General features: G+C 44.8%; 1 protein-coding gene across 2 annotated transcripts; it reads left to right on the forward strand.

The window, feature by feature from the left end:
• Positions 1-311: 311 nt before the first annotated feature.
• Positions 312-19,947, forward strand: PELP1 (proline, glutamate and leucine rich protein 1). 2 transcript variants are annotated; one of them, XM_015597403.1, is made up of 17 exons: positions 312-397; positions 6,519-6,583; positions 6,954-7,059; positions 10,086-10,235; positions 10,472-10,543; positions 14,565-14,624; positions 14,934-15,084; positions 15,278-15,407; positions 15,568-15,655; positions 16,084-16,172; positions 16,253-16,369; positions 16,509-16,656; positions 16,797-16,956; positions 17,604-17,659; positions 17,823-18,029; positions 18,164-19,645; positions 19,805-19,947. In XM_015597403.1, exons 3-17 carry the CDS (start codon positions 7,006-7,008, stop codon positions 19,895-19,897), a joined length of 3,057 nt encoding a protein of 1,018 aa, XP_015452889.1. In that variant the 5' UTR covers positions 312-397; positions 6,519-6,583; positions 6,954-7,005; the 3' UTR covers positions 19,898-19,947. The 2 variants fall into 2 exon arrangements, with proteins under 2 accessions (XP_015452889.1, XP_006922336.2); XM_006922274.3 differs by lacking the exon at positions 312-397 and adding an exon at positions 406-693.
• The last annotated feature ends 1,869 nt before the right edge of the window (positions 19,948-21,816 follow it).

Consider the following 21,816-nt stretch of genomic DNA (forward strand, 5'->3'; position numbering starts at 1 on the left):
TTATTTATTTTTTTAAATTTGCAAGGCACGTGTGTTGTAACATTTCTGTAGTTGTAAATGTAGTTAAACTATGATTTCGTTAAAGGGCCAGTTCTTTAGATATCAGTGCTACATAGAGCGAAAAGTACCCGGAGACTCCGTTACTTTAACTGATAGCTTTCGGACTTCGGCGCCTTTTGTCCTGACCACGTTTTCTATAAGCGCTATTGGCCCGCCCCTGGCCCGGCCCACTGTTCAGCCCTTCACGCCTCGGGAACTAAGCACCGCACATCCTCACCCCAGCCCTCTAACCCGCGCATGCTCTTTTCTAGGTAGATGCTGGAGTCTAACTCGTTCGCTCAACGCGCAGGTTCACGGCCCCTTCCTAACGCCCCCACCCCATGAGGCGACAGTCGCGGTATGTTTGCGTCATCACGCCACGCCACCACTAGAGCCCCAGTGAAGATGGCGGCAGCCGTTCTTAGCGGGCCCTCTGCAGGCTCCGCGGCTGGGGTTCCCGGCGGGACCGGGGGTCTTTCGGCGGTGGGCTCGGTCCCGCGTCTCCGCCTGCTGCTGCTGGAGAGCGTGTCCGGGTTGCTGCAGCCGCGAGCGGGGTCCGCCATTGCTCCCGTGCATCCCCCAGTCCGTTCGGCCCCACATTTGCCCGGGCTCATGTGCCTGTTGCGGCTGCATGGGACGGTGGGCGGGGCCCAGGTGAGTCTGTGGCCCGCGTGCCCGCGGCTCTTGATGAAAGGTTGGCGTAGCACCTGTGCTCCAGATTCACGGTGAACTGCAGCAGCAGTAGAGAGGTGGAGGGAAGGCGAGCTGGAGACAGGGTATCCGGGTATTAGTCTGACGAGATGCACGCATTTTTCCTTTATCGGCCACACAAGTAGAAACTCAGAGGAGAGGATGAGCCTCATTTCTTTATTGCTATGCGATCTGTAGTCACACATGAATAGATTCGATTCCAGGTCCTGTCACTCACTAGATCTTTGGTATTTAGCTTCTTTTTTCTCCGGCAGTATCTCTTTTTATCCTTCAGTATTTGGGTTTTCTTGCCTCTGGGCTTTTGCTTTTACTGTTCTCTACTTGAAATTGCTCCCTGTGCTGCCTGCCTCCAAAAATCTTTTCAATTCTCTGTTTATTTGTCGCTGCCTTTGGGAAACCTGTCTAAACCAGCTATGGTTAGCTAGCTGCTCTTTGCTACACCATATTGAAATTGTCAATTTATTCGTTTATACATACAGCCTCCCTCCACACCCACGTAATTTGGCTTTGATTTGTTTTATTGTGTGTGTGTAACTAAAAAAAAAAAAACTTAGGAAACTTCAGATTATACATAGCAGAGAAAATAGTATTTTGAACCACCCCACCCTATGTTGTTCCCCTCACTCAATTTTAACAACATTTTACTAGTCTTGTTTCATTCCTACCGTCCCAACTCTGCCTCCCCGCTCCCACCGTAGCATTTTAAAGCAAAATCCCAGATCTCATTTCTCCTATAACTGCATGTGCTTTGAGGGACAGAGTGTTTTCTTCTGCCTTGTATCTCCAGCGCTTTATAGTGTCCCATTCCCCAGCCAGTACCCAGTGATCTTTTAAAAAATATCAGTGAGATTATAGCATTCTCTTGCTTAAACCCATACAGTAACTTATCACTGCATGAGGCTCTACATGATGTGGTCTCTGTTTACCTCTTGACCTCATCTCATGTGACATCCTGCCTGTCTTAACTGTACTCCAGCCACCCAAGCTAATCTCTTCTGGACCATGCTGAGGCCATTGCTCATCAGTTCTTTGCTGGGAAAGTCATGGGAAGGTGAGCTCATTTAGGTCTCAACTTACCTGTCACTATTTCAGAGGAGTCTTTCCTGACCACCCCTTAAAATAAAGTGGTATTTCCCATTCTAATCATTCTTTCATATTATTCTGTTTTGTTTCTTCCCTAGCATTTATCACTACTCAAAAGAAATTAACTCATTATCTGTAATGTTCTCTCTTGTTCAGTTTAAATTCCATTATAATCAGTTCCTTGTTCCTCTCCCTTCATTGAGCTTGCCTGGCAATACCCTGTTTGTATTAAATCGAACTGTATGTTCTTGCCTGTACCTGCACAGCTCAGTATAGCTGGAGAAAAACGTGTACTTCCTGACTGATCTCACTTTAAATTCATGGCATCTCATTTTAAATTCATGGCTATCATCATCTCAAGTGGACCCTTAGTGTTGCCTAGCAATCCTGTTACATTTCCACTTTCCTAGACAACTTCTGATTACTTCTCTCCATTCTTGCTCTTAGCTAATGACCTCACTTCCTATTTCACCGAGAAAGTATAAACAGTAAGATGAGAATTCTCATAGGCTCCCACCACCTTATCTTCTAGCTTTACTGCATCTATGCCCATATGCTCTGCCTTCCCTCCCACTACTAGGGATAAACTGGTCCATGCTCTTATTTAAGGCCAACTCTTTCCTTGTGCACCAGATCTGTCCCCTCTCTACTTAACACAAGTACATTGCTTCAGCAGTTCTCCCCCACTTCTCCATCATCAGATTTTCCCTCTCTTGGGTCATTTTTATCAGCACACAGCTCAAAGCTGCTTTAAAAAAATCCCCTCCAGCCCCTGCCTCTTTTCTCTACTTCTCTTTATGGCAGAACTTGTTGTTTTTGATTCTTGTTTGTACTTGATGTCTTTGATTCTTTGATTCTTCTCCCATTTAAAAAAAAAATAACATTACTTTTAAATAATTTAAAATTTATAGAAAATTTGAAAGAATAGTTCAAAGAATTTCTGTATACCCTTCATTCACATTCCCCAAATGTTAACACTTTAAGTGCATGTTTGTTTTATCATTCTCTATATTTTTTCTGGGTCCATGTAGTAGTAACTTGCAGATATAACACCTTTTGCCTCTAAATACTTCAGTATTTCCTTAAAAACAGGACATTCCTTTACATAACCACATTCTATCAAAATCAGGAAATTAACATTGATATAATACATTATTTAATCTATGAATCATTTAAGTTTTGTAAATTGTGCTAAACATGCCTTTTATAGCAAAAGAAAAGTTTCTAGTCCACGAGTCAGTGTAGGATCATTGCATTTATTTGTCCTGTCTCTTTAGTCTTCTTTACTCTGAAGTAGTTCCTCAGTCTTTGTCTTAACGATCTTGACATTTTTCAAGGTTACAGAATAGTTATTTTATAGGATATCCCTCAGTTTGGTTTGTCTGCTGTTTCCTGTTGATTCAATTCAGGTTGTTCATTTTTGGCAGTAACACTACAGAAACGACATGACATTCTTGGTACATCATATCAGGAGGCACCTAATATTTCTTTGTCCCATTCATTACTGGCAGTGTTAACTTTGATCACTGGCTGAAGTTGATATCTGCAAGGTTTCTTCACTGCAAAGTTACAGTTTTTCTTTTTGTAATTAATACATGACCTGTGAGGAGATACATAAAATGCCTTGTGTCTTGTCAACCTTTTACCCACTTGTTTGAGCATCCATTAAAGATTCTTCTCTGAATGAATTATTGCTATAATGTTGTCCTATAGAACTCATTCCATTTAGGCTTTCAACTTAACTATTTCACTGAAACACCCCATTGTTGAGTCATATGGTAATTCTTGAAGATCACCAGTGACCATCAAGATATTTAGTGCAAAGGTCAAATTTGGGTCCTCATATTACTTGACCTATTTGTAGCATTTGATAGAGTTGGTAACTCCTTCCTTCTTGTAAAATTTTCTTTACTTGGCTTCTGGGATATCACTCTCTTGATTTTTTTCTTACCATACTAGTCACTCGTTGCTAGTCATCTTTAGTGGTTCTTCCTCACTTCTCTGACCTCTAAATGTTTGAGTGCCCAAGAACCCAGTCCTTGTACTGCTTTTTTCACTCCTTTGGTGAGCTGACCCAGCTTTGTGATTGACAACTCCCAAATTCATACTCTAACCAAGATTTATCCTATCACCAGACTCATCTACCCAACGTCTCTTGGGCATCTTCATTTTGATGTTAAATAGACATCCCTGATTTTAACATCTGAAACTGAACTCTTGATTCTAACCCCACAAAACTGCTCCTCTTGCAGTATTCCTCTTCTTAGTAAATGACTAGTTGCTCAATTTATCTCTGCCTTTATCTCCTATCCATATCCAGTTCGTTGTCAAATCCTGTTGGCTCTACCTTCAGAATATATCCAGAATTTGATGCTTTGTATCCCCACAATTCCCACTCTCTCTAAGCCGCATCATGTCTCTCTTGGAATATTACAATAGCCTCCTGCTTCTATCTGTTTCTGCCTTCTCAGCAAGGCAACTCAAGTGTCGCTGATGTGTTTTAAAAAATAAATCAGTCAGACAATACCTCTGCCTCATTCCCCTATTCCCCCATGACTTTTAGTCAGAGTAAAAGTTAGCAGTTGCTTATATGGCTCTACAAGGTCTGTCTCTGCCATCAGAACCTTTATTTTTTTATTACTCCTCCTTCTCTTGCTTATATTTCTCCAGTGACAGTTCACTTCCTGTCAGTCTTCAGATATGCCTTTGTTCTTTTTCTTTTTTTATTTCTTTTTTATTTTTATTATTTATTATTTATTCCTGCAGCACCTGGTTTTCCTAGGTGGTTTCCCAACCAAGTACTAACCAGGCCCGACCCTGCTTAGCTTTTGAGATCAGACATCGGGCTTGTTCACGGTGGCATGGCCATAGACCATGGACAGTGACTTCACTGGGGTACGAACCCAGGACCTTCTGCGTGTAAAGCAGACGTGCTAACCGCTATACACTATGGAACCACGTCCCCTTTGTTCTTTTTCTGTCCTCTGCCTGGAACGTTTTTTTTTGTTGTTGTTATCAGTATGCCTTTTTTTTTTAAAGCAGCTTTATTAAGATGTAATTCACATACTATACAATTCATCCATTTAAAGTGTACAGTTCAGTGGTTTTTAGTATTTTAGTGGAGTTATGCAACCATCATCACTATCAGTTTTGGAACATTTTCATCACTCCAAAAGGAAACTTACCTATTGATAGTCATTCCCCATTTCGCCCATCCCCTCTCTGCCCTTCAGACCTAGGCATCCACTGATCTACTTTTTGTCTTTGCAGATTTGCCTACTTTGACCAGTTCACATAAATGAATCATATAATATATGGCTTTTTGGGTCTGGCTTCTTTCACTTAACATAATGTTTTAAGGTTCACCCATGTCTCAGAACATCATTACTTTTTATGTCCAAATAAAATTCCACTGTATGCATGTACTACATTTGTTTATCCATTCATCAGTAGATGGACATTTGGGTTTACACTTTCTGGCTATTATGAATAATGATGCTTGAACGTTCATGTACAAGTTCTTGTGAGAATATATGTTTTCATTTCTCTTGGGCATATACCTAGAGTAGAATTGCTGGGTCATATGGGTAACTCTATGTGTAACCTTTTGAGGACTGCTAGACTATTTTCCAAAGTGGCTACATCATTTTACATTCTTATCAACAGTGTATGAGGGTGTCTGTTTCTTGCTCTCACTTTCTTTTAGGTCTTTTGCTCAAATTGCCTTTTTAGAGAGGGCTTTTATGCCTACTGTACATAAAATACTGTCTCCCCTATTTCAGCCATTCTTTCCCTTCCTTAGTCTGCTTTATTCTTCCCCATGGCACTTAGCACCATCCAACATACTGTTTATTATTTGGTCATATGTCTATTTTCTGTCTTCTCTAACATGGAATAGAAGCTCCCTGTATCTAAAACAATATCTCACATGAAGTAAATGTTAAATAAATATTGACTAAATGAATGAACATTTCCCTTCATGAGAGCAGGGACCTCATTTTAAATTTTACTTACGTATTAGCTCTGCATACCTTCACTTAACTCAATGCATAATATGTGTTTGTTGAAAGAATGAGAGTTGAGTACTGTTAGGGTGACATAGGGGCCCTAAGAGGAGTCTGACGATTTAGGGGATGGAGAGGTTACTTGTGGGAGCGGTTCTCGGAATATGAGAGGAGAGGGTTGGAAAGAGGCCGTGATTGTCTAGGGCCATGTTGCCATTCTTAACAGCTCTAAGAAAGCCAGGGACGGAGGGGAATTTGTGTGAGAGTGAAGGAAGAAGGGTAACAGATGAGTTCATTGTCCATTCAGTAAGGATTTATGGATATCTCTTCTTTGCTAGTCCTGCTCAGGGATACACGGGTGAAGCAGACCCATCTTTGAGGTCTGGTAGCTGGGATGAGTTGGGCTGTCCTCTGCATAGCAGTAATTTGTTGGTGGAAAGTGAGAGAAGGGGTCAGGCAAGATGTAACTTGAGGAAAGGCTGTGGGACAGGCTGCTGTGTATGCCACCTACTGAAAATAGAGCAAAGGCTGAAGGCCTCTATAGAGGAATGGTCTTTTGGCCTCAAAGGAGGTGTGACTTTAGAAGAAGCTTCATAGATGCCAGGACAGGCAAAGGCTTGGAGAAATTCTGCATCTTTAGCCTCCTGTTCCTGACTTACTTCCCTGTTTTCTTTCCTCCAGAATCTTTCAGCTGTTGGGGCGTTGGTGGGTCTCAGTAATGCACGTCTCGGTTCGATCAAAACTCGGTAAGTCTTTAATCCTATTTTTTCTCCAGGGAGATGAAGTGAGCTATACATCTGTCCATCCATTTTCACAGCCTCATGGATTCCAGAGATTCTCCATTCCTAAGAGGTTGGAGTGTCATTCTTTTCATGAACTCACTTGAGTTGAACCCCACCTATTCCAGTCTCAAGTTTCCTATGCCCCGCCTAGAATTACCCCTTTCCTTCTTTTATTGCTACCTTCATCTCAGTCCAAGTCTTGTAAGTATTTCAGAAGTTAGAAACCATAGTGACCTGGAGGTGAAGTCTTGCTATAGTCCAGTGAGAGTAAAAGAGCGGTAAATAGTTTTTTCTGAAGTCTCTCACCCACTTGTTATCATTCACTTCTTATAAGGTTTGAGGGCCTCTGTCTGCTGTCCCTGCTGGTAGGGGAGAGCTCCACGGAGATGTTCCAGCAGCACTGTGTCTCTTGGCTTCGGAGCATTCAGCAGGTCTTGCAGGTAAGGATTCAGCTGCTGCCCCGACCCAACCCCCCAACCATCCCTTATTCTCCATTCTGCATGTGGTATATTCTTTGCTGCTTGGACATTAGTTCAGAGGACAACGTAATTAGAAGCAGTTTCCTGATAGAGAGGATAGCTTCAAATACAAATCCTTTTTAACTTTTTGATGTTTTATCTACTGGGTTATTTTAACTCATGTTACCTTTCACACATTGTAACTTCTGACTGTTTTATTTTTCATTAGCTTTTCTAATTAGTGACATCTCTAAAATTCCTTTTTCCAAGTGTTTGATTTTTTTTTTGCCTATACCTTTCTTTTAATATTTTTTTTTTTTTTCTACTTTTACATTCTTTGATAACATCTTCATTTAGTTCTTGAAGCATATTCTGAGGACATGTGGCAGGCTGTGTGCTAAGCTCTGGGGAGGCAGTGGTAAAATGGACTTGGACCTTGCTTTCAGGGTGCTTAGAGTGTAGCGCAGGGTTTGGGAAACTTTCTGTGAAATAAATGTTTATAGATAGTAAATGTTTATGGTTTTGTGAACCATATATGGTTTCTGTTGCCTGTTGTTTCTTCCTTTGTTAGTTTTCTAACCCTTCAAAAATGTGTTCTTACATGGTCTACAAGCTACATTTTTAGCGTATAGGCCATGAAAAACAGGCACCCACAAACCATAGTTTGCTGCTCTTTGTTCTAGTGGAAGAGACTTTAATTGAATAATTATACTGATGAGTGTGCAATGATAAACTGAGGTAGGTACTATGGAGGTAAAGACTATAGTTTTTTGAGAACATGTAACAAGAGAATCTGACCCAGACTGGGGTGGTGTGGGTTGTTGTGATTGGGGTCAGTGGTTCAGAGAGGGCTTTTCTGAACTGATGAGGATTAAATTGGGCTAAGAATGTGTTCTAAGTATGTGAAAGCTCAGAGAGAAGAGGAGTTTGGTCCATTTGAAGAACTGTAAGCAAACTGATGTGGCTAGGGCTGATGACATATGACTTGGGAGGTGGATAGATGGGAATCATTTGTGGCGTAGGCATGTTAAGGAGTTTGGTTTTTATTCTTGGAATAGTGGGAGATCATGGAAGGTTTTAAGTAGGGCTGAGGAAGAGGTGGGGCATGATCAAATTTTCATTTGAAAATATCACTTTGGCTGCTCTATGGAGAAGGGATTAGAAAGGAGCCAGAATGGAAGCAGAAACATCGCATAGAAGGCTACTAAAGTAACCTAGGAGAACATCCAGAGTAGCTTGGACTAGGGTAGTAGTAGTAGAAATGAGTTCGAGAATGATCTAGAGGCAAAGTGGACAGGTCTTGATAATGGAGTATGGTCAGGGAGAAGATGTATCTAGGTAGACTTCTGGAGTTCAGAACATCGAAGACAGTCAAGGTTCAGGGTAAGGTGTGAAAATCTCATAAGTTTGGCCTTGGGAATTCAGTAGAAGTCTTCTTTGTAAGCATACGCCTGGTCTGGTGTGAGTGGACATGGCCAGGTGTCTTGAGTGTAACCTCGAGGGTTCATGGGGGCACTTCAGTCATTATGTTTTACAAAGGGGAAGAATCTCCAGCATTTACATGGCAGTTGGAGATGAGGATGAGGATGAGATGATCAAAACGAGTACTTATGTGGAGTGGATTTTAAGGCACTCCACATTTAATGATCAGGTAGAAGATGATGCGCTTACAAAGGAAAATGAAACAGAGCAGCAGAAAGGAGACAACCAGGATTGTAGGTTGGATGGAATCCATGGGAAGAGGGAGGACTCCTTTTTGTTTATGCTCCCCTAAGGTGGAACAAGACAAGGACTGAAAATTGTTTATCAGATTTAGTAACTCAAGGGTTAAGACCGTAATCAAAGTGGAGGAGTCTACACAGAAGCCAGATAGCCTGGAATGAGAAGTGAGTAGGAGAAGGAATGGAAATAGGGAAGAAAGGCAATCCTTTCAAAATGTTTGGCTCTACTAGTAAGGGAGAGAAATAACAGGATGAGTAGAGGATGGGCTTAAAAGAAGATTTTTAAGATGAGAAAGATGAGCATGTATAAATGTCAGTGGGAAGAGTCCATTTAAGAGAGATTGGCTAGAAATACAGGAGAAAGGGAGCTAATTAATAGTGTAGGGTTATGAGAGGGAAGGGGATAGTCTCTAATGCACAGTGGAGGGATTGTCTTGGATAGAATGGGACCTACCTCCTTGAGTGTGACAAGAGGAAGGAAAGAGAAGGTAGGTGAAGATGAAGATTGAATTTTCAGGTTTGGTAGTGGGAAGCTGAGGGAGTGCTCATCCTTGGGCTTCAGTTTCCTCTGTGAAGTTGCAGATCTGGTTATACAGAGGTGACCGTGTTGGGAGAAGGTTTGAGTGGCAGAGAGAATTAACCTAAGATAAATGCAGTAAGATTATTGGAGAGTGTTGAAGGCCCATTTGTAGTTGGTATGCTTACGTATTCTTACTTTCTTAATACGCATTATTTGTCTCTCTGACACATGGCCTCCTCTGATCTAGCAGGAGATATGTGCTGAATGCTTTTTCCTTAGATACGTGTTAATTTTCTAGGCAAGTCCTAAACCCAAACCATTTTTTCTTTGTGAGTTCCAGGGTAGGTTTGAGCTAGCTTGAAGAGATGGGGTAATTTTGTTGTGGCTGAGACTTTTTTTTCCATTCTGAGTGAGCTCTTCTCCATTCCATTCTTGGGAAATATGTTTATGGGAAACTCAAGCTCTTGAGATCTTCCAGTTAGATCTTTAAGGTGTGGCTTTGTTATTTTTTCTACCCCCCCAAACAAATTCCTAGGACCCCAAATACCCCTAATACTAAAATGTAAACACATGTCCTTTCTGTAGACAAATATGTTACTTTTGGATACTCCATATCTCTAACGCACTCTATTCCTAGTGGATCTGATGGTAATATTGATATTAACTGTGGTGTTTCTCAAAAGCCCATGTTGTCATACCTTTTGTTCCTCCTCCTCTTGGTGACCATGAAGGTGAGGTTAGAAGCATGGGGTGTTGTTGCTCTTTAGTCTCAGGACCCACCCCCCACAATGGAGTTGGCCGTGGCTGTTCTGAGGGACCTGCTCCGATATGCAGCCCAACTTCCTACCCTCTTCCGGGACATCTCCATGAACCACCTGCCTGGCCTTCTTACCTCCCTGCTGGGCCTCAGACCAGAGGTGAGACCCCTCCCCAGTCCCCCTGTCTTTGACTCCTCTCAGTGCCCGCCTCGCTCAGACTACTTGGGTTAGAAAATGTGATGGGCAGTGATTGGGGAATAGGTTCAAAGAAGTGAGAAGAGGGCAAGGCCAAAGAAAAAAATGTATAGAGAAGGGACCTTGAGGGGTAGTAGGGTGGAGATGGTATCTATAGGGATATTGGGCTCTCACCTTTCTTTCTGTTTTTTTTTCCACAGTGTGAGCTCTCAGCACTGGAGGGGATGAAGGCATGTATGACCTATTTTCCTCGGGCTTGTGGGTCTCTCAAAGTAAGTATTCGTGGAAATTCCTCTTGCTACCGACTAAAGCGTTTTAGCTGTCTTAATTCAGATTCCATTGCCGAGGTTTCCAAGCACCTGCTGTCTGTTCTGTTACCAGTCTCCACAGCTATACTTATCCCACCTTGTAGCACTTTACATGCATTATCTCATTTTAATCCTCACAGATGAAGAAATTGCAATTAAGTAACTCACCTAAGATCAATAGAGATGGGAACTTATATCTGATGCCAAAGCCCGAGCTCTTAACCATGGACTTTTTCCTCTTTTTGCCCTGCCTTCTCTGTACCTCTAGAGTGCCCTGCCTGTTTTTCTACCACCCTATCATACTTTAATCCTAAAGCTCTTGTGATTCCTGCAGGAAGCCTTCCTGATTTATTCTTTGTAACAACTTCACCAACATGTCTCTTTCCTGACGAAACTCCCTCTGTCACTTCCTCACCCTTTTCCCCAAGCTGACATGACGGCTACAAGGGGTCTGTACAGCAGAGCCTTATTAGGTCAGACAGGTAGGGTGTCTGTGGGTCAGGTGAGGGAGGAGGTCAGTGAAAGGATTAGTTTTATTTTCAAGGAGATATAATAACAGATATGAATAAATTCTGCCAAAGCAGTAACAATTAAAGGGCCTTTATAATTGGCACGTCTATTGTTTGCAGTATAATTGGGTGCCAGCTAGTACCTAAGAACAAATGGTGTGTTCTCCTGTAGATTAAATAAAATGTTCTCTTGTTTTGTTATACTCATCATTGCTTGACAAACCATTGGGCGTCCCCTTACTCAGATGGAAGCACAAATCTATGTAGAAAACTGGAATTAGCAGCAAATTAATAATTATTTGTATAACTGATGTGATTAACTATATCATCCATCAGTGTTATCAGTTAAAGAGTTTATCATTCAAATTATCTCGAAAGTAAGATTTCATGGTTCTATGACTAACTCAAGAAAGTAAAAGAAAGGAAAAGGGAACTTAGTAAGTAGGTACCCACAACGTGCCAGGTACTCTTCTGAGTGTCTGAGATGTGTCCTTTCATTTTATCGTTACAGTAATTATGTGGAGTTGGTATCACCGAACTAAACAGAAGAAACAGGCCCAGAGGGGTTTAACTAATTTACCCAAGGTTGTGTATCTGGTAGCTATAAAACCAGGGTGTCACTCAGATCTGTTTGCCCTTAAAGCTCATGTTTTTTCCACTTAACCAAACTCCCTGGAAGCTTTTAAGAACATAGGCAGGACTGGCAGATAGCTTTTAACACAAACACCAGCTCTGATTAATTATTAGTGGCTTGAGAATGATTGTGAGCCAGATGCAGAGCTCCGTGGGCACATATGCTGTGATCTGGGGATGCTGTCTGCAGTGGCTTTAGTAACTGGTTACTTGCACTATCTGAAAAGTCCCTGAGCAGATGATGTTTCTCATTGAACATGGGGTCATGTCATTGTTGATTCTTTGTTTTTATATGAATGCCACTAATGAACTGTAGGTCATAGAATCTTTGGGTAGGCAGGGCAAGACTTTTGTCAAGAAGGTATTTGGAGTAACATGGATTTTACTAAAATTTGGAAAAGGTTTTTTTTTTTAACTAAAGTTTTACTAAGTTTAGTAAAATCTGCCTTCTGAAATGTTCACTGTGAGTAGTGGTCAGGAGAATTAATCTATAATTCACAACGTTTGGTTGGACATGTAGTTTTTGAAGTTATGGCCTGCATTTTGAGCATCCTTTTCAGACTAAACAACAAAACTTTCATATGATGTTAACAGGGTATGTATGTCTTTATTTCTCTAAGAATGTAGTGTCATCTGGAGAACGTCCAGCCGTCGAGGATTTTGGCTTTATCTTTTGCCAACACGTCAGATAAGAATCTGTCTTGTGCAAAGGCCCCAGCGGCAATTTGTACTTGGAAAATCTGGCAGACCAGTGCTTAAGAAACTGAAAATTGCCATTTTGGAGTGTTATCTGTTCTCTGTCCCATCCCCCAGAAGCTACCAGGGCAGTTGTAATCTCCAAACTCAGGATTACTCGCAAACAATGTATCTTAAGCATTCTGAGTCCATGAAGTCATTCTTTAGAGGCTTTACTTCTCCTTGCCAAATTGATTAGTAGCATGCATGCACACACATGATTGCCCTTCAGATAAAATGCCAAGTAAGCCATTGCTTTAGTTTGCTTTGTGGATCACCTGGGTAGACCTGTAGTCAGAGCCATGTCCCTATACTCTGCTTTATTGCAGTCACACAGGCAAACTTCTGTTGGCCTTACCCCAGCTTTTGGAGCCAGAGTCTCAATAAAAATGTGAGCGGTTAGTTGGCCAAAAGTGCTGAGTGCCACTATAGTTGGGGCATTGGCAACTCTCTAAGAAATCTCATTCTTGGAAAAACTCGTGAATGAGGAGACCTGTGGGTGGTTACTGTTTTGGGGTTGAAGTGCTCTGAGTTCTACTATATCAGACATGAAAGTGATGTCCAAGTCCCAAGGGAAATGGTTCCTGGTCTTCTCCTATCTTGCCATTAGCTGTAACAGTACTTGTCTCATGGTCAGTAAGAATCCTGAAGTGTAATGTGGGCAACTAAATGATTATGCCACAGGGTACGTGGGAGGGAGTCCTTAGAAGATTGGTTTCTGAACCACACACTGACAGGCTTCTGTTCCTGCTTTGTTCCTGTAAGACCCCTGCCATAGGCCTGGTGCCACTGCCGATTTGTCTTCTGGAAGTTTACTTTGTGCATGTGATGCCCCTGCCCCCTGGATAAAGTCCATCTTCGTTAGGCTGGGATTTAAGGCCTCAACCTGCTTCTCCATGGTGTCTTCTGGGTCTGTAGCTTCCCTCAGTGTTCCTCTTTCTCTGTTCTCATGGGGATTCTCCCTTTTCTTCTAAGTCCAGCTTAGTTCTACCCTCCCAAATCTTGCCTGCTAGCATCAGTCCCTTTTAACCCTCCCTCTTTCCCCGACTTGGTACAGTGCCATTGTGGTTCCAGATTGTTGTTTTCTACACGCTTGTCTTCTGGACTAACTCACATTCCACAGAAGGTGGAAATCCCATCTCATTCCTTTTTATAGGTCTGCTTCAGTGTTCTTATCCTTTTTTATGCCGTGGACACCTTCTCAGAGTGTTTTTAAATTTATGAAATACGTAGAATTATAAGGGAAACCGATTCAGTTGAAGTATATATTTTAAAAACTTGTGATAGAGTAGTATGTCCTCCTTCATTAATGTATCAAATAACAAGGTCTAGCAGCAGGTCTTACAACTACTGAATTTCAGATTAGTGATACATGTGGATATTTCAGATACCTATTATAATGTGAAATGAAAATGAATGACTTCTACTGCTAACAGTCAGAGGTTCTGCTAATACTACTGTGGCTTTTTGTTAACATTTCTAATTGGAAGAATTACTATGTTTCACTTATAGGTTAGTGAAAATAACATAATTTCCCCCCCATCTATTTCATAGGCCCCTTTGATTCTACCCCCAAATAAATTGTGGCCCAGGTTAAATACTCCTGTGCTAGTGCCTTCACGTGATTGGCAGAGTAAATGTTTGCTGATATCCCTGAGATGTGCTGCCTTAATTCTGCCCTGTGGTCTTCCCTTCTGCCTTGACCTTGGCCTGCCCTCACACCTCTGGTTAGTGTTTCAACTCCCAACTTGGACCCGTCTTGTCTAAACTGGTGGAGAGTTGAGCATGGGATTGCTGCTTTTCAGTACTCTTTGTCCTTCTGGTTTGAGGGAGATGACTATCATTTTTCAAAAATTGGCAGCCGAGAGCCCATTGTCTGTGGGGCATGGGCCAGACCCTTTCCCCACCAAATAGGCTAAGGATGAGAGCTGACATTCAGGGTATCTTTCTACCAAGAAAGCATGTCTGTTCCCAGGTGTGATGTCCTCTAGAGTGCAAGGAAGAAAAAGGCCATGGCTTAGATTCTGCTGCTGGGAATGGACAGGGTGCATGTCTCTGGCCCTTGGAGCTGACCCACTAGCTTTTTCCTCTGTTTTCCCCTAACTCAGGGCAAGTTGGCGTCTTTTTTCCTATCTCGAGTGGATGCCTTGAGCCCTCAGCTCCAGCAGGTAAAGGGAAAGGAGGGGGATGGAGAGCCTGGGGATCTGAGTTGGAGCTTCTCTTATCTCTCATTCATAGCATTTCTCTAATTACTGCTTTTGGACTATGTTGCCACTTCCTTCTCTGTTAACATACAAAAGGTACACAAGGCATGACTTCTGCCACTGTGTTTCCATCTGTGTCTTTCTGCCTCATTGTCTCTTTTTGTTTTCCCTAAGAGCTCTCTGCGATCTTCATCTTTCTTGGCCTTGGTGGGGCTGGGGGATTCTGGCTGGGCTGATTCTCATCTGACCAGGTTTCTGACCTTTCTTCTGCAGTTGGCCTGTGAGTGTTATTCGCAGGTGCCCTCTCTAGGGGCTGGCTTTTCCCAGGGCCTGAAGCACACTGAGAGCTGGGAGCAGGAGCTACACAGCCTGCTGGCCTCACTGCACAGCCTGCTGGGGGCCCTGTATGAGGGAGCCGAACCAGGTAGGGACAATGGCTGGTAGTGGCAGAGTGGTTGGGGAATGTGGCAGGAGAGAACCAGGAGGGTGGCTCAGCGAGGAAGGGTAGTTAATTTCTAGGCAGAATGGATTAGAATATAGGTGGATCATCCACCACAAATGAAAAAGGAGGGAATAGAAGAAAGCCCTAGAATGTGAAGGTGGTTGTTTCTGTCTAGCTCCCATGCAGTATGAAGGCCCTGGAGTGGAGATGCTGCTTTCCCCCTCAGAAGATGGTGATGCCCATATCCTCCTCCGGCTTTGGCAGAGGTTTTCTGGACTGGCCCGCTGCCTGGGGCTCATGCTTAGGTGTGTGAGTGAGTGTTGGAGGGAGCATGGGTCTGGAGCAGGAGGCAGGAGGGGTTGAGATGGGGGTGTTACCTTTATTACAAGGTAGGAGATTGAGAGTGGGTGCGGAGTCACACTGGGGAACCTATGCTGAGGGTCTCCCTGCTCTGATTCTCTTTAGCTCTGAGTTTGGGGCTCCTGTGTCCGTCCCTGTGCAGGAAATCCTGGATGTCATCTGCCGGACCCTGAGCATCAGTGCCAAGAATATTGTAAGTATGTCCTCTGTTCATAGTCCTTCTTCAGGACCCAGGGCAGCCAGGAAAGTAGTGTGGAATCTGAAGCTCCCAAAATGATGTCATCCCTGAAGTTGTCCTAGACAGCTCCTTACTTTTATCCCTGGGGCTTCTCCCAATACACATGCGGGTCAAGAGTGGATTCACTCACATAGTGCTTCCCTAGGGAAGGGCGAACTAGGGGGCCAGCAGGGCTGTTGTTGAGAGGTTCAGCCATTCTTCCCCTCATCCTCCTCCTAGGGTCTGTTTTACAGGGTGTGGATTTGGTTTTGTTGGGAGAGCTGGGGTTGAAGTTTCTTACCTGTGTGTGTACATATATTTAGTCACATCTACTTTGTCTCCATTTTATTCTGTGTATTGCACTTTATTCCCCCACTTCTTACTTTCGCCAACTTCTTATGCAGAGCTTACTTGGAGATGGTCCCCTGCGGTTGCTGCTGCTGCCTTCTATCCACCTGGAAGCCTTGGACCTGCTCTCTGCACTCATCCTCGCGTGAGTGGGACTGGGCAGAGTGTGGTGAAGGGACCGAGACATGGTGAGAATGGGGGTCATTGTCATATCTTCACCCCCAGGTGTAGAGGCCGGCTCTTGCGCTTTGGTGCCCTGATCAGCCGCCTGCTTCCTCAGGTCCTCAATGCCTGGAGCATTGGTAGAGATTCCCTCTCTCCAGGCCAGGAAAAGCCTTACAGGTGACCATTAGGATGGGAATAAAGAGGAGAGAAGATGGGTGGGCTGGGAGTCTCCAGGGGCTGGGAGTACCGACGGAGGAGAGGCAAGATTTGATGTGTTGACTCCCCTTCCACAAGCTGTCCTTTGCTCTCTGCACAGCGCCATGCGGACTAAGGTATATGCTATATTAGAGCTGTGGGTACAGGTGTGTGGTGCCTCAGCAGGAGTGCTTCAGGGAGGAGCCTCAGGAGAGGCCCTGCTCACCCACCTACTCAGTGACATCTCCCCGTCAGCTGATAGCCTTAAGGTGAGGCTTCTGTTTACCCTCTCCTCTGCCAAGACTCTCCTCTTATGCCCCTTGTCCAAATGAGCCTCTTCACCAAACACCATCTCCTGACTCTGTGCTGCCTTCTTGTGAATGTGATTTATGTTTCCCTCTACCACCAGCTGCGCAGTCCCAGGGGAAGCCCTGATGGGGGTTTACAGATGGGGAAGCCCAGTGCCCCCAAGAAGCTAAAGCTGGATGTGGGGGAGGCTATGGCCCCACCCAGCCACCGGAAGGGGGATAGCAATGCCAACAGCGATGTGTGTGCAGCTGCACTGAGAGGTGGGTGAGGCCTGTACCCCACACCCTTGGGGTGCTGGGATGGCTTGGAGTGATATTCCAAAACCAGTCATTGAAGTGGAGGGTGTAGATAAAATGCAGAACCAGCTAAAATCCTGCAGAGAGGCCAAATGAAGGAGCAGAAGCAGCCTTGCAACTACCAAGGCTGGAGGCAGAATCTTGGATCCTGCTGTTAGATAGATGGTTCTGGCTGTTTTCACTTCCGCCCTCTCCCACCCCTGCCTCAGGGTCTCATGTCTTGTTTGTATATCTTCTCTGTGTGCAAGGTATCCCTGCCTTGTGGAATTTACATTCTAAGACAGGCGGCTCAGTGGGGTTTCCTGCTTCCAACAAATTGCTAATCTAGAAGCAGAAATAGAGTTGATTACTGTGCAGTTAATGAGTAACTTTCCTTTGGGTTCCCTTTATTTTACTGCTTACCACTCCACCTGATGTTAAGAGGAGAGCCAATGCTCCCCAAATATATCAATGCACATTTGGAGAATACAAACTTAGAGCAGTAAAGTGACTTGCCTGAGTTAGGCGGGGCCAGAGCTGGGCGCTCGCTCACTTTGGGCTGTGTGCTACAGAAACCCTTCCTCTCGGTCCTGTTAGTAGCCTGCCTCTTACACACCATTCTCCTTCCTCAGGCCTCAGCCAGACCATCCTCATGTGCGGGCCTCTCATCAAGGAGGAGACTCACAGGGTTAGTGGAGCCTTGTCCCCATGGAGAATGGGGAGGGGCCACTGCCTATCCATATTGAGGGCCGTGCCCCCCTAGGGGGTCCATTTCAACCTGGGAGGAATCCCTTGGAGAAGGGTTGGGTAGACTCAGTGGTGTCTCTACATGTACCTTGTGTCCTTTTCAGAGACTTCATGATCTGGTCCTACCCCTGGTCATGGGTGTCCAACAGGGTGAGGTCCTAGGCAGCTCCCCATATACCAGCTCCTGCTGCCGCCGTGAACTCTATCACTTGCTGCTAGCTCTGCTGCTGGCACCTTCTCCTCGCTGCCCACCTCCTCTCGCCTGTGCCCTGCAAGCCTTCTCCCTTGGCCAGAGAGAAGACAGCCTTGAGGTAACTGCTGCCTAGGGCTGAGTGTACCTGTTTGGTTTCTGGTTCTCTTGTTTCTGATGCTGGTGGGCTCTCCTTTCTGGTGCCATGTAACCCTGTATTCCTAATGCTAACACTTCTTTTTCTTCCTTTCTCAGGTCTCTTCTTTTTGCTCTGAGGCCCTGGTGACCTGTGCAGCTTTGACCCATCCCCGAGTTCCTCCTCTGCAGTCCATGGGCCCCACCTGCCCTACCCCTGCTCCAGTTCCCCCTCCTGAGGCTCCATCTCCATTTAGGGCCCCACCCTTCCATCCCCCTGGCCCCATGCCCTCAGCAGGCCCCATGCCCTCAGCAGGCCCCGTGCCCTCAGTGGGCTCTGTGCCCTCAGTGGGCTCCATGCCCTCAGCAGGCCCCATGCCCTCAGCAGGCCCCATGCCTCCAACACGCCCTGGACCTCCAGCCACAGCCAACCACTTAGGCCTCTCTGTCCCAGGCCTGGTGTCTCTACCCCCCCGGCTCCTTCCTGGTCCTGAGAACCACCGGGCAGGCTCAAATGAGGACCCCGTCCTTGCCCCTAGTGGCACTCCTCCACCTACTATACCCCCAGATGAAACTTTTGGGGGGAGAGTTCCCAGGCCAGCATTTGTCCACTATGATAAGGAGGAGGCATCCGATGTGGAGATCTCCTTGGAAAGCGACTCTGATGACAGTGTGGTGATTGTGCCTGAGGGGCTGCTGCCCCTGCCTCCTCCACCCCCCTCAGACACCACCCCACCCCCTGTTACCCCTGCTGGGCCACCAACAGCCTCCCCTCCTCTACCAACCCAAGAGGAGCCTGAAGAGCTTCCTGTAGCCCCAGGGCCTCTCCCTCCACCCCCACCACCTCCTGTTCCAGCCCCTGTGACACTCGCACCACCTCAGTTGGTCCCTGAAGGGACTTCTGGTGGGGGAGGACCCCCAGCCCTGGAAGAAGATCTGACAGTTATTAATATCAACAGCAGTGATGAGGAGGAGGAGGAGGAAGAAGAGGAGGATGAAGAGGAAGAAGAGGAGGAAGATTTTGAGGAAGAAGAAGAGGATGAAGAAGAATATTTTGAAGAAGAAGAAGAAGAGGAAGAAGAGTTTGAGGAGGAATATGAGGAAGAGGAAGGTGAGCTAGAGGAAGATGAGGAGGAGGACGAGGAAGAGGAAGAAGAGCTGGAGGAGGTAGAAGAGTTGGAGTTTGGCTCAGCAGGAGGGGAGATAGAGGAAGGGGGACCTCCACCCCCTAACCTGCCTCCAGCTCTACCCCCTGTCGAGTCCCCCAAGTTGCACCCAGAGCCGGAACCAGAGCCTGAGCCTGAACCAGAACCCGGGCTGCTGCTAGAAGTAGAGGAGCCGGGGGCTGAGGAGGAGCATGGAGCCGAGACTGCACCCACACTGGCCCCTGAGGTGCTTCCCTCCCAAGAGGAACTGGAGAGGGAAGCAGAGAGCCCCCCAGCAGGGCCGCCTCAGGAGCTTGTTGAAGAGGAGCCCTGTGCTCCCCCAGCCCTGCTGGAAGAGGGGACTGAGGTGGGGAGTGACAAGGTACCACCCCCACCAGAGACATCTGCAGCAGAAGAAATGCAGACGGAGACAGAGGCGACAGCTCTCCAGGAAAAGGTGAGTGGGCCAGGCAGGGTTGGCAGCTCTCACAGGGAGGGCCAGGCAGGGAGAAGGGGTTGCAGTTGCTTGTGTTGGGGAAGAGGTTTGTCCTCAGCCTTACCCACTCTTCTGTGTATGTGTGTGTGACTGTTTTGAATCTTACTTTGTCCCTAAAAGGAGCAGGATGACACAGCTGCCATGCTGGCTGACTTCATCGATTGTCCCCCTGATGACGAGAAGCTACCACCTGCCACAGAGCCTGATTCCTAGCCCTCTCCTACACTCCTCGTTTCCAATAAAGTTATGTCCTTGGATATTGACCGCTGCTTCTGCCTTTTGCCGCAACCATGTCCCCACCTAGAAGCCTCACTGTGGGGCTTTTCAAGATATCCATGGTACTCCATAGTTGCTGTCTGTTGTCGCCATTGTCCAGAGGAGGAACCACTGACTTACAGCGGTAATGGACTTTCCTGTTGCTCAGCAAGTTGGCACCAGTATTTTAAAGATTTTGCACTTTGTTCTTGCTAATGCTAAATATGTGCTGGGTTGCCTGTGTGGTTGACTGTAGGGAGTAAGAGATGTGGTGTTTTTGAGTTTGTCATCCAGGTGTGGGAATGCGTGGGAAATTTATGGGATTAAGTGTTCTAGTAAGGGAACTTGTGAACACATACACACAGCCCCTTGGTCTGAAAGAGCAGGCTGAGTGATTATGATGGAAGCTAAGATTATGAAAGATAGAGTTTAGTCATTGAAGTCTTTGAAATTTAAACCTTGGTGTCCCAAATTAAAGGGGCATCCACAGTAGGTCTAGGGGCTGGGCTCTATTCCGAGGCTGGTCCTTCCACTGACAACATCCCAGTCCCCCTGTCACCCTATCCCCCAACACTTCCCTGGCAAGAATTTGACAAGCTCACCCCAGGCCTTCTTACCCGCTCTTGAGATTTGGACATTAACTAGCCAGTGTCTGATCCTTTTAAGATCTTCTGTTTATTCTAGGCCTTGCTGGGATGCATGTGTGAGCATGAACCTAGAGGTGTGCACATGAGAGGGTATTGAAATTTATGGGCTTGATTGAGAAGCCCCATGCTTTTTTCACTCAGTCTATTGAAGGATGAACATAAGTGCCTTGGAAATGCAGAAAAAGGAGTGACTTCCCAACTGCGTGTATCCTGAAGGACCTCTGAAGAGTGACATTTGAGCTCATTTTGGGACACTTAGTAGGTTTAAAAAAATTTTCCCCTAACTTATTATTTTCAAAATTTTCAAACCTGCAGAAGTTGGAAGAATTGTACAGAATATAACCTTTGCATAGATTCATCAATATTTTCCCATGTTAGTTTTTATCTCTGTAACATCTGTATCTACATAGAGATATATTCACATATGCACATATATGTAGTCAGTACATATCTATATGTGTACAGATTTCTTTTTTTGTAGGAACGCATAAAAAATAAGTTGCAGACATTATGGCCCTTTACCTCTAGATTCTTCAACATTATCTCTTAAGATTAAGGACGTTTTTCTACGTGATCACAATACCACTATCGAACTTAAGAAAAGTCACAGTAACAATATTGTATATACTGTATTTTGATATTTGAGTTTCCTATTTATCCTTAAAATGTCTTTGATAGCCTTTTTTCCCCCTCTGATTTAAGTTCAAGAGCGTTTGGTTATTTTTTTTAAAGCGGAGAGGGCCATGTAAGACTTAAGGATCCCTGCAAGAACAGGTGCAGAGGTGTGAAAACTGCAGTAGTGATTTTTCAAAAATGGAAAGAAACTGAATTCTGGAAACTAGATAGAAAATTGACATTGACCCTGAGGAATAGGGTAGAACAGAAATTTTTAAAATTTAATTTGTATTGTGAGTAGATAATATATTCACATGGTTCAGAACTCAAGAGGTACAGAAGATCTGTTGAAGTCTTCTCACCCTGTCCTCCAGTCACCCAGATTTTCTACCCAGAGCAACCAGTATGATCAGTTTTTATTTTTTCTTCCAGAGATAATGTATACATATGTAAGCAATTATATGTAAAAATCCTTCCCTTTATTTTTCACACAATGGTAGTATGTTATCACTTAATATGAATCATTTAATTTCACTAAGTCATGGGATTTATTCATTCAACAAGTATTGAGTACCAGTTATGTACTTGGCCCTGTTTTCTCAATATATATTTTTT

This window comes from Pteropus alecto, unplaced genomic scaffold (genome assembly GCF_000325575.1).
Source record: "Pteropus alecto unplaced genomic scaffold, ASM32557v1 scaffold398, whole genome shotgun sequence".
NCBI classification, from domain to species: Eukaryota; Metazoa; Chordata; class Mammalia; order Chiroptera; family Pteropodidae; genus Pteropus; species Pteropus alecto.

Bases quoted from the DNA above. Each gene is read 5' to 3' on its own strand.
- PELP1 (XM_006922274.3), top strand. From the start codon at position 445: ATGGCGGCAGCCGTTCTTAGCGGGCCCTCTGCAGGCTCCGCGGCTGGG. The intron at 15,656-16,083 runs GTAAGTATGTCC...CTTCTTATGCAG, and splicing joins GCATCAGTGCCAAGAATATT to AGCTTACTTGGAGATGGTCC. The intron at 19,646-19,804 runs GTGAGTGGGCCA...TGTCCCTAAAAG, and splicing joins CGACAGCTCTCCAGGAAAAG to GAGCAGGATGACACAGCTGC.